Below are 12,272 nucleotides of genomic sequence, written 5' to 3'. Positions count from 1 at the left end.
CTGCCAGGCACAGCAGTGCAGAAGGCCTGGCGTGTCTGGGGACCTTTGGAAACCTGAAGAAGCAGAGATTAAGGCTGAGTTAAGGCCAGGGAACCAGGCAGCAGCTTATTCTGGAAGAACCAGCATGCTAAGGAGTCTGGTTTTCCAAAGTTCATCCCATGTGCTCACGCTGAGTGACTAGGAAAGAATACACACTTCGAGACAGTGTGTTACAGACTCCAAGGAATTCTGAAAGATCATTTATTCTAGGTTAGCCAGCACATCCCCGTTAAGGAGTCCCAGCCACCCTCATGATATAGGCCAGGCATGGCTTACAAAGAACAATAGATCACTCATGCCTTTCTCACAGAGCTAGCAAACTGCTGAACTCTTTTACCTACAGTTATTTCGTTTCTTTTCATTCTTTCCCTCTTTCTTTAACTGTCCTGACTATAGACCTCCTTTCTTATATAACCACTCTGATGCCCCTCACCTTCTCATCTTCAAAGATCTTCCTTTTCAACCAAAAGGACCTCATTCACTCCTGATTTTGGTTCTTAGAGTCAATTTATTGCCTCTCCTTTGTCCAACTAACCCCTGAAATCACCTTTCCATGCAGTCTTCCTCCATGATGGACCCTTTCCCTAAATACAGACACTCAAATGCACACACATACACATTTGCCCTCACAACCAGTTTTAATTTCCATTCAAAGCAAGCTCCATACCAAAATCACGGGATCTGTCTTATATAAAATACTGGAGAAAGAGGCAAAACAGCTTCTTTGGTAATTCTTTTCTACATTAAACACTGTATACTTTTCATTATAAATAATCAAGATTCCTTCTGCAATTATTCCAGGAACATTTTTACACCAGGAAAAAGGCTTGCCTCCATCCTCTTTGTATGAGGCTCTTTATTTACAGATGTTATTAACAGGATTCCCTGATAGACTATGTGTGTGTGTATAAATGCACCTATTCTATTCACAGATCGATAAAACCTAATCCAAGACAACATATAGGACAAATTTGCCTGAAAGCTCCAAACACCAGCCCTCTGGTGATGAACCACAGTTTAAATAAAACAATAAACACAGTGATAGATTATAAAGTTTATGATGTTCTCTTCCACAGCTCACTATTCTCTCCATTCAGGTCCCTGCTAAAAAGTCCTTTCAACAGACAGCCCTTTGGGTGGATTAAAAATAGCAATCCAGGGGAATCTGGGTGGCTTGGTGGTTGAGCAGCTGCCTTCATTGTGATCCCAGTGGGATCAAGTCCCACGTCCAGCTCCCCACAGCGAGCTCGCTTCTACCTTTGCCTATGTCTCTGCCCCTCTCACTGTGTCTCTCATTAATAAATAAAATCTTTTTTAAAAGGGGCGCCTAAAAAAAAGGAGGGGGGGGACGCCTGGGTGGCTCAGCAGTTGAGCATCTGCCTTTGGCTCAGGGCATGATCCCAGAGTTCCGGGATCAAGTCCCACATTGGGCTCCCTGCAGGGGGCCTGCTCCTCCCTCTGCCTGTGTCTCTGCCCCTTTCTCTCTCTCTCTCTCTCTCTCTGTCTCATGAATAAATAAAATCTTTATTAAAAAATCTTTTAAAAATAATAAAAATAAAATATCATTCCATACCTTCCACCAACACTCCCATCTCTATCCCCCTCCCAAGTTTCTATTTCTTCATAGCAGTTATCAATATCTGGCATTATGTCAAATTTTTCATACATGTAATAAATTTTGGTAGTATACATTTGACAGTAGTGTACGCTCACACTACAGCTTAGGTTTTTAAAATTTTTTAATTGTGGTAAAATACATGCAAAATAACATTTACTCTCTTAACTATTTCTAACTGTACAGGTCTTTAGTGTTAGGTACATTCATACTGTTGAGTATTCAATCTCCAGGACTTCTTCATCTTGCAAAACTGAAACTCTCTAGCCATTAAACAGTAGTTCCCTACACCCCATCCCTCTTCCAACAGCCCCTGGTAACCACCACTCTCTCTCCCTCTATGAATCCGACTACCTAGGTAACTCATACATGTAGAATCATATACCATTTGGCACTTTGTCACTGGCTGATTTCACTTAGCATAGTATCATCAAGGTTCACCCACATTATTCAGCCACACTGTATTTTTTCAGTGTTGCAGGGTCAAGAATCTATTTTGTTCAGTGCTGTATTCCAATGTGATACCCATCCTTGGCCCACAACAGGTGCTCGATAAATATGTTAAATACATTCATGTTCCTATACCACCTCCACAACTCAATAAAATAAACAAGAAAATGCCTTACATTATGACATTTATTCAGTATCTGAAAATATTTTGAGAAGGTTAAATATATCTGGAGCAGTTTCTCTGATGAGTTCTTAAGCATTCCAAATTGCCCAACTGAAAAGCCACCACTTTTTTTTAATGTAGTATTTGATTATGTTTAAAAACATAAACCTATATAATGCATCAAGGGGAAAATATATGCCCCAGTGAATCGGAGAGTGATATGTTGGCATTTCATTGGTTTTTGTGTTGGATAAACATCAAGAGATCCATACAAAAACTGGCAGAGGACGAAAGACTCAGCATCTGAACTAAGTTGCTGGAAAAAAAAAAAATCTAAATGCTTCCTCCTCCTTGAGCAGTTATTGGTTTACTGAGTGCCTCAGTGAGCGGGAACTGTTGTTCTTCCCTCCTCACAAAGAGATCCTATGGAAAGCGTGTAACAAAATGAACTGCTTCTATTCCTCAAGAACACTCAGGACTAAGTTGGTTCTGTGAGGTGTGTGGGGAAGACTCCCAGTGCAAAGCAGCAAGCCCACCTCAAAACCATTAAAAGGGGCTAGAGGTCATCCTCTATCAGGAGCTGTTCAAAAGCTAAATTCTGCTATTACAACACTAGTTTCCTCCCTTTAAAAACTGAGAAAACTGCCCTCTTTTTTCAAAATGATCAATAGTTATGTCCCCTTTTTGGAGACTGTTAGCAAGTTCTGAAAAAGTCCAAATTCCTAAGCTGGGAATTCAAGGTACTCCTCCAGTCTTGCCCCAACCTACCGTCCTGGACTTGTCATGTCTCTGAGCACTACCTCCCAGGCTCTCTACCTTTAAGTGAAACTCTTCCCACTCTGCAGAAACAACCTGAGCCTTCTGGCCCCCCATGCCTCCTTCTAACAGGTGAAGTCATTCCTCCCCCATCAGCTTTATATCCCTTCTCACTCCTTCCCATCCCCTCTGTGTTTTGAAACCTAACTAATCTTTCAAGTTTCACTGCCCCCATCCATCTACAATCAGGCAACGTGCATTTCCCCAGCTCCCACCATGAGCCAACGGGGATAGCAGCTGGGGTAGCACAGTGAGCTCAACAGAAAAGTCACACACCATCCTCCTTCTCTCAAAGTATTCCTCCCTCAGCTAGACAGGGTATCTCCTTCTCTGAGCTCCTGCGAAAATGTGCTACGTTGCTTTCCATTTATTTACACATACTGCTCATCTCCGCAAAGCACGAGCTCTCAGGAGACAGCTTGACGATATGTCTTGGAAAATCTAGTACAGGGTTAAATACATACTCACTTGGCAACATGGAAAGCAGGAGGTATCTGGACTCTGGGACAGAAAACCCAACTGAAAGTCATCTTTAATCAAACCACCAGGGCCTTGATACTCACACCCACAAAATAGGAGAAGCAAGCATCAAATGAAATAACATATGGGAACATACTTTTTAAATTATCGAATAATTTTTGTAATTATTCAATTGATGTTGATGGTAACTATGTCCCCTGTAACTCCTCAGTGAAAGAAGCATCATATAAACCAAATGTGTTATTTTAGCAATCATGATTGCTTTTCACTGGTTCTACAAATAAGCTATGCTACGGAGAGTATTATTTTATTTCAAATAGTCAAGTTGTGACAACATGAATTCCTGTGTTCTTCTTAATAGGAGAACTTACGACTCTATAAACAACTTTAAAAATACCAGAAGGTCATCTTCGTTATATCCCTATGAATGGAAAGAATCCATTAAAACAACAGTGGTTAACCTGCTGGCCCACCCAACTGGGACTATGTTCCCATTTTTTAAAAAGGCAAAGGTGGGGAGAGCAAAGAGACAAAGCTCAGAATGTCACAAAAAAACTTATTAGAAATCTGCTTTAAAGGAAATGCCATTTAATGTAAATATTCTGTTATATCATATTAATATCATGTTCATAAAAATAAGTTTATTCTAGAATCTCAGAGTACTTCCCTCGGATATCATCGTCATTAAGGCCTCACAGTAAGTGGAAGTTATACTTAAGATGGGCGGCCCGGGTTGCTCAGTGGTTTAGTGCTGCCTTCAGCCCAGGGCATGATCCTGGAGACCTGGGATCAAGTCCCACATCAGGCTCCCTGTGTGGAGCCTGCTTCTCCCTCAGCCTGTGTCTCTGCCTCTCTCTCTCTCTCTCTCATGAATAAATAAATGGAATCTTAAAAAAAAAAAAAAAAAAAAGATTTCTCCAACTGGGGGTCCCTGCCTGGCTCAGTTGAGGGGTTGATCTTGAGGTTGTAAGTTTGAGCCCCACTGGTTAAGTATGGAGATTACTTAAAAATAAAGTCTTAAAAAAATTTTCCCCAACTGAATATTCAAGAATAGAGACTATATGCTTAATAGTCATGAAAAATACATCTGTCTCTCACATCTGAACAGTCCAGACTCACCATCACCATAAACCAGAAAGACTAATGTAGAAGCAGCATTAAAAAAGGAAGAAACAAATATTACCCCTGTGGCTGCCACAGAACTACCCTCTGTGTATCTATTATTACTTGTTTTTTGTGGTCAGTGACCTGAGTCCATGAGGACCTAAAGCCGGAATATTTCCAATGGCCATGATGAAGCCAGGACGCCAACCCAGAGCAGGTGTTGTCTCAGCCGCCTATGTTCTATCAGATCACTCATCCTTCCCACAAAACCCAGCTCCATGAGGTCCTTCACCTGTGTCCCTCCTACACATTGTGGTCAGACCCCAGGAAATTAAATAAACAGATGACTTAAGGAGATCTAAGTTTTGGTCCTAGCTAACAGACTTGCTGTGTAACTAAGTCAAGTTCACTTATACCACCCACCTAAGTTTCCTTATCAAAAAAATGTTAACAATACTATGTGTCTAGCTTCCTCAAAAAAAAAAAAAAAAAACTATAAATCACCCTGGAAATGTTCAAAATTATTTCTGTATTCTGATTCTCAAAATAGATTATTTAATTAAGCTGCCTTGACCTTGAAGTCCATATGGTTTTCCCCGTATTATGTTGACTCCTTGGAGCAGGGGTCAGCAAACTATGCCCACCCAAGATTTTGTAATGCAGTCACACCCATTCTTATACATATTGTCTATGGTTGCGTGCAAGGGCACTTAGAGTTGAGTAGTTGCACGCCGCACAGTTTATGTTGCAAAGTCTCAAGTATTTACCATCTGACCCTTTACAGAAGTTAGCCAGCCTCCACACCTTACATACCAGAGGCCAAAGAGAGCAACAAGTTACAACGAATTTTGAATTTTTCCCAAGCTATTGTATTTTCCATACGTATATCTTATTTGTCAAAAGATTTAATATATTGTAATATTAATATATTGTTAATATATTGTAATATTGTAATATATTGTATAGAGAGAAAACCCACTAAGTTAGAAAGCCACTTTTTTGTAAGTAATAAAACTATATTAAACCATCTAAGCCCACAAAGATACAGGGCTGAAAAATGAATTTCTAAAATTTTCTGTACTTCTGACTAATCATCTCTGAGTTCTAGAAAATAACCATTCTTCAATTTAAAAAAAATGTAAAACTTCTCTTTGAAACTTTCCAATATTTGAATTAAAATAAAGGGAAGAGGAAAATAGCTCTGGATATAAATGAAATACTTCCCAGGATTTCCAGGGTGAAACTTTATTACCATGCCCTCTCTGTCTCTCTCTTTTCAAGTAGTATGCCAATCCTTTTGTGGCACAGTAGAGTTCTGGTTTTGAAATTTTTTTGTGTGTAAATAAGTTTGCTCCGTTTCATACTGTGAATAGGCTACGTGTATCCTGTTCCTAAACATCTGCTTAAATGCCAGACAGGAAAGTGTGCAGCATGTTTTAACAAGTAGACTTCCTCTGTTTCTCAAAGCCTTCAAATATTTAGTTTCAAAATGAATACACTGTAAGCCAAAAAATTACCACCCATCCGATTACTTTGTCATTCCTACTGTAAAGATTTATGAAAAATGCGAGGAGGAGGAGGAGCAGACGCTGTCGATGATGTTGGAGCTGGGAAAGTAATGAGAGTAACGAAGGCAATCAAGAAAAGTAAAAGTGGGAAAAAGCCATTAAAGCCCATAACGACCTACTGGGAAATACCTTTTCTTTTCCCCTCATTGTCTGTAACCCTCCAAAAAAAATTATTACTTGTTACCCATAAAAAGTCCTAAGATTTTAAAAACACACTGAATTTCAGAGGTCGCTAAACATAAGCCATTTATTTTGTGGATGAGACAAAACTGAGGTCCAGAAACACTAATTGTCACACCCTGTGGATTAGGGAGTTAGTGGCAGGACCAGGACCAGAATCTAGTTTCCTGATCCTCAGTTCAACACACTTCCCATTAGACTCGGTTCTCTGCCCTGCAAACCATAATGTGCCCCTTGGCACCTACCAGCTAAATTCTTTTTAAAATATGCCCAAACACCCCTATCAGAGCCCGGACATTCACAATACTCTTTTAAATAGTATCTGTGGGCACATGTTTTTTCCAAGCACAGACTATCTATCTAGAACACTGCTTTGACCTCATAAGACTAGGAGTCACAATAAAGCAGGAGAATAATCAAAGAGCTAATAAGGACTTCAGGCTGTCCCCTTGTATTTTGTCTTGATGATAATCAGTTTGAAAGAAACACCCTCTCTCCTACCCCCCAGACACACACACTCAAGACTAAACAGCAATATTCCATAAAAAGACCAGATCTAGCCAGTGTTATTATCTGTCTGACATTTGGGTTATTCTTGTGAGTAACTCATAAAGCAATGTGGGTGTCTGTGATTATTTGAGTACACATGGCAAACCATAATTGGTCAAAAAATAATAAAAGACATTTTTCCGTGACAAAAATACTGTATTGCATGACAACATGGCTGTGTGACAGCATTCAGTGGACCGCAATACTTTCTCCCTTTACAAAAAAGTAAAAACACCACAAAAATTTTAAAAGTGAAAAGCTTTCTTTTCAATAACCCCCATAGTTCGTATTTAAATTAGTTATAAAAGATTAAAAGGTTTTGAGTGCTGACAGCATGCCACTAGCATTTTTCCCCTAAATCCATGTCATATATCAATTTATAATCCAACCTTTTGATACAGAGCCGAAATGTGGCAAAAGATGCAAGTCCGTACTCCTCTATACAGCCGAAATTCAGTTTTTGACAATTTTTAGAATTTTTCTAGAACGTGACTCTTCATAAAGGAGAAATTCTAACTTAATCACCACTATCCAAATTTTGCAACAGGAGTCAGATCCAATGCAAATTCTCCCTGCTACTGAGCAGACAAAAATCTCAAGCTGATCCATGCAAGTCATGCACGAGGGTCTTCCTCTGACACCTATTCCCTTCTGTCCTCTTGATATCTCCTATCACCACAGGCTGCGTAAAGGATAAGCCATGAGGGGCAATATCCTGCTTGCCATTTCTCTGAGAAGCCAAAAAAGCAGAGTAAAAAAGTATTCGGCAAGCTATTTAAAAGATCTCACGAAAGCAGCAGAATATTCGCACTGAGATACAGAAGCCCATTCAAGCAGGGAGCCGGGTGAGTGGAGGAGTCGGTCTAAACGCTCCGATCTCATAAAACTCTATTCGGGAAGGACAGTTAGGGACCGTGGAGGAACTCACCCACTCGGAAGTTCGTGGCCGTCAGGGTGTCGGCAGCATGACCATTCTCACTAATGAGAGTGGTGGTGTTCCCCTTCTCACAGCTGTTCTGACAGCTGCCCTTGGTGCAGGTCACTTTACAGATGCTCGGAGTAAAGACCACCTTGATGCGGCCAGTGTGGTTACTCACTAGGAGCGGAGGCAGGGAGAAAAAGAACAACAAACACATCAGCTTAGTATCCATGAACGTGCCTTGGAAGGTTTTTGTTTTTTTTTTTCTCTCTTAAAAAAAAGGGGGGAAAAAGGAAAGGAAAGGAGAGGGGGAACGAGAGAGAGCCCACAACCCGACAGGTTTAAGGGAAGAGGGAAGCCTTTAGTGCTCGCTGCTCTGTATCCAGTGGTGTCTCTGAAACAGGAGTAGGAAGCTTAGCAAACAGAACTCTGGGATGCACTCCAAAACCACATTTGAAGTCGAGTCACTGGAGTGGGATTACTAACCACAATGCTGCACTTTATTCACGGGCAGACGAAGAGCAATACGGAGGGCACGACATGAAAGAGCCAACCCTGACAGGCAGATGGAATGCAAAGAGGTTGGCCATGCACCTCGTGGTGAATAAACGCTTGTGTCCTCAACTTGCATACTTTCCCTGTTTCTCCGCTTATTAAGTCACTATTTGCAGTCCGACCCCTGGAAATGTTTTAGGCATGCGGCATGTCTGAAAACATCTGTCTCAAATCTCCTGGCACTCTCAGCTGAAGTGATCAAATCCTGTGACGCAGCTGTGGGAGCCCATTTCTTTTTCACAACTCTGGGGCATTATTTCTCCATATTAATTTATGCAACCTGTATTTTGTTTTACTGTCAACAGGGTCCATCTAAAAAAAGGGAGGGCAGGTCACGAGGCTAAAGGGTTGCCCCTGTCAAACTGCCATCCTGGAGCCCTCGGCTGTTGCTATTCACAGGCCACCTCAGGCAGGTATTTCCTGCATTCACATGACCCTCCCCTTAAAACCAGATGCTATAACCAGACTGCACAGCAGAGGCACCAGAGACTCACAAAATGGGCACTGATCTCAAAGTCAGATTCTGGTTTATAATCCTGGCTCAACCATGGTGTGACTCTGGACAGGTCATCTCACCATTTCTCCGAAACATGAGAGAATTGCAACTGATGTTTTCTAGCTAGATATGACTTCCAGTATCTCTTATCAGGGGTCAGCAAACTGTGGGCTGGGGATCAAATCTGAACCACTCCCTGTTTTTGTAAATAAAGTTTTATTGGAACACAGCCACACTTCCTCCTTTACATATTATCTATGGCTGCTTTTGTGCTGCAATAGTAGAGTTGCACAGAGGGTGTATGAGCTCACCCAGAACTGCCATTCATGGCCAAGTCTCAATATAGATTCTATGGCAGAGCACAAGACAGAAACTCTAGTCTGACTTCTATGTCTGTGATATGCTCCTACTCCTCCATCCAGGCCCTTCCTCTTTCCAGCATCCAAGGCTGAAAGCAAAGTGGTAGCAGCAGCTGGACCCAAACAGTTCATCTCTGAGACTAAGGACGGTAGGAAGTAGTACCCTTCCTATCACCACTGTGTTACTTTAGTGGCCAAAGAGACTAGCACTAGGCCAGGCTTTCTGTGGCTATCCCCTGCCTACCAGAAGCAACTCTGCCTTGGTCTGACCAAGATTATATTTTCAGGAAGTCATCCAAGAGGCCTCTATAGGCCCTCAACAAAATAAACTGTGGTCAAATCTGAGCTTTGGCGAAACAAAAAAACCTTAACAAAAAAACAAACAAACAAAAAAAAACACCGCACACACACACATTAGAATTTCAAAGATAGAATGGGACCTCAAAGGTCCTCTGACACAACCTGTATTTAAACATCTCTAGTGATAGGGAGCTCATTATCCACTAGGATAGCACATTCTAGTTATAAGCTGTTCCTAGCAACTGTTCTTCCTTTTTGAGCTCAAGTGTGTCAGTTGCACCCCTTAATCCCCACCCTGGTCCCTCCCCATGGTCTCACAATCTAATAATGCTTCTTCCACAAGACAGTCTTCAACTACTCAAAATTAACTACACCAAGTAAGCAAAGAATGCACAAGTTAGCAGGAACCTGAAGAGATCAGCTTGGGTTGGCCCTCTCACTTAACATGGAGTCTTCCAGAAAAAAAATAGCCTCAGTTCTTTCCAAATGTTTTTCCAAGAATATTACCCATTCTCATTCAGTGGTTCTAAGACAAGAGAAAGGACACATAGTGTGAAGTGGGGAGATATCCTAGGAGCTGACCAGATCTTCCAGCACCTTGCAAAATGGCATCCAGAAACTTTTTCTATAATGGGCCAAATAATGAATATTTTAAGGCTACAGGCCTAATGGACTCTTTGGGCAACTATTTAACTCCGCTGTGATAACAGAAAAGCAGACTGTCAAAAACAGTATGTCAATGAATGGTTGTGGCTATATTCCAATAAAACTTTATTTAAAGAAACAGTTGGCAACCACTGCTTTGAATGCTTACACGACATTTAAAATGTTTGGGTGCACCCAGAAATTTAAAAAACTACAATAGAATGTTGATTCCAGAGTCAGGCGAAATTCATATAGCTCGGCTTTTTTTTTGTTTTGTTTTGTTTTGTTTTTACAGTAGCATACATACACCCACACAAACAAACCAGCTCACACTCTAAATTGTCAGACCATGCTTACAAATATCTTGAGAATACTTTGTGTATCTAAGTGTGTGAAGCCATTTAAAAAAGAGAGAGAGACAGTATCGTGCCACTTCAAAAGAATATAAACTTCTATTTTTTCTGGCTCTTGGTACAATAATGAAATTAGAAATGGTGTGCCAACTATTTTGTCTTCTCTGGCATTAACTCGTGGCACCAGCAGCTGCCATGCAGATGCTCATACCGTCACCTAAATTATGCTCACTTAGGCGAAGAGAGACATCCAAAGAAAGCAAGCACTTAATCATTATTCCCATTTCACCTCTCAGCTACAGTAGTCACTTTATAGGCACTTGAGATTCTCCGGGCCTATTGTTTTTAAAACTTATTCTATTTCTTTGCCAAAAAAATTTTTTTGGCCTGGAATCATTTGGATTTTCAAAAGGCAGAGACAGTTTCATATGACTTAATTCTGATTTTTACAATGCTCACATCTTCTTGGAAGAAGACACATTTTATTTCATATTTCCCTTTGTGTTTTACTAACATCTGCTATAAAGTAGTCTAATTCTAAAGCAGACACAAAATCCTAGCAGGTCCTCTTGTCTTCACAAAGAATTGATTTCTTCATTACACTAGCTCTTGTCTTCTACAACAATCTCAAAATCAGTACTGAAAAGCTCACAGCTTCTTTTGACGCTAGATGGTCATTTGTAGCTCTAATAGGATCTCCATAAATATTAAATGGATTAGAAAATACACTCTTCCATCCCCTTGTAAAATCATTTCTATGCATTCTATATATCATTTCTAGGGTATCATGTACAGTTTAAGTTTCAAAGTACCCAAGAGTAAGGTAAACTGCTCTGAGTTTCAAATTCCTCACATGTGACAAGCTCAAGACAATACCACTTATCTGTTAAGAGTTTGTGGGAATTTAGCGACAGTGGCAGTGAACTTTCCTCCAGAGACCCCTTTGCAAGAGGCACCTTCCTCAAATGCTTTGAGTAAACATATACTCAAGAACCCCACATGCTTGCATCTAGGAAGTACCTAGTAAATATAGAATACATGAAGTGACCCCAGGGAAGACTGTCAAACCCCATGGAGATCACGGATTCCACTGTGGTCTAATAAGGCCTTGCTTCACCGGCAAGGAGACTAAAGTCCATGATGAAATCAGTAGTCTAAGACTGTCCCTGGAGCACTAACACTGATTAAGAATTACAAATTTGGGAAGCAAAAGTCAGGCCAATCGGAAGTTAATAGGGAAAACTGCTTGGCACGGCTTTCATGCTTGGTCCCTCTGGTGAAAAAATGTCATTTTTAGATCCCCATAGTCAAATCAGTCCCCAAAATCCTAAGCAAGCACTTTCAAACCTTGCATTTTGAGGTGTTGGCCAGGACCACAGATTGCCTGGAGCCATGCAGCACCTCCATTGGGCCTCCTAGTCAGCCAGTCAGTCAAGACACTCAAGAGTCAACATCCTGTCTGCAGGTTGTGCCAGACCCCATGCAGATTTCAACCTCCAGGAAGAGGTACTGGTACGTGGTTTAGAACAAACCACAGACATTCAGAGTGTATGGTGAATGGGATGGAAGGGAAGACAATATCTTCCCAGTATGAAAAGCTTTCACTTCTGCTTCCAAATCATTAACAGAGAAAAACTCAAAAATTTGAAAATTGTCACCGACCAATGGACTTCAGTCTAGA

General features: G+C 40.9%; 1 protein-coding gene across 7 annotated transcripts in view; it reads right to left on the bottom strand.

Moving 5' to 3' along the window:
• Positions 1-12,272, bottom strand: part of LTBP1 (latent transforming growth factor beta binding protein 1) — a 390,765-nt gene that overhangs the window by 219,435 nt on the left and 159,058 nt on the right. For 2 of the 7 annotated variants that reach the window (XM_038561238.1, XM_038561239.1), the window contains exon 5: positions 7,893-8,060. The exons of 1 other annotated variant lie outside the window; for it this stretch is intronic. In XM_038561238.1, the coding sequence (XP_038417166.1) occupies positions 7,893-8,060 (168 nt within the window). Of the gene's footprint in view, positions 1-7,892; positions 8,305-12,272 lie in introns of those variants that run through there. 4 more of the 7 variants (XM_038561242.1, XM_038561245.1, XM_038561241.1 and 1 more) reach the window with 2 other exon arrangements.

This window comes from Canis lupus, chromosome 17 (genome assembly GCF_011100685.1).
Source record: "Canis lupus familiaris isolate Mischka breed German Shepherd chromosome 17, alternate assembly UU_Cfam_GSD_1.0, whole genome shotgun sequence".
NCBI lineage: Eukaryota > Metazoa > Chordata > Mammalia > Carnivora > Canidae > Canis > Canis lupus.
Note: the sequence above shows the minus strand (reverse complement) of the source record. Positions and strands in the feature narration are given on the sequence as shown.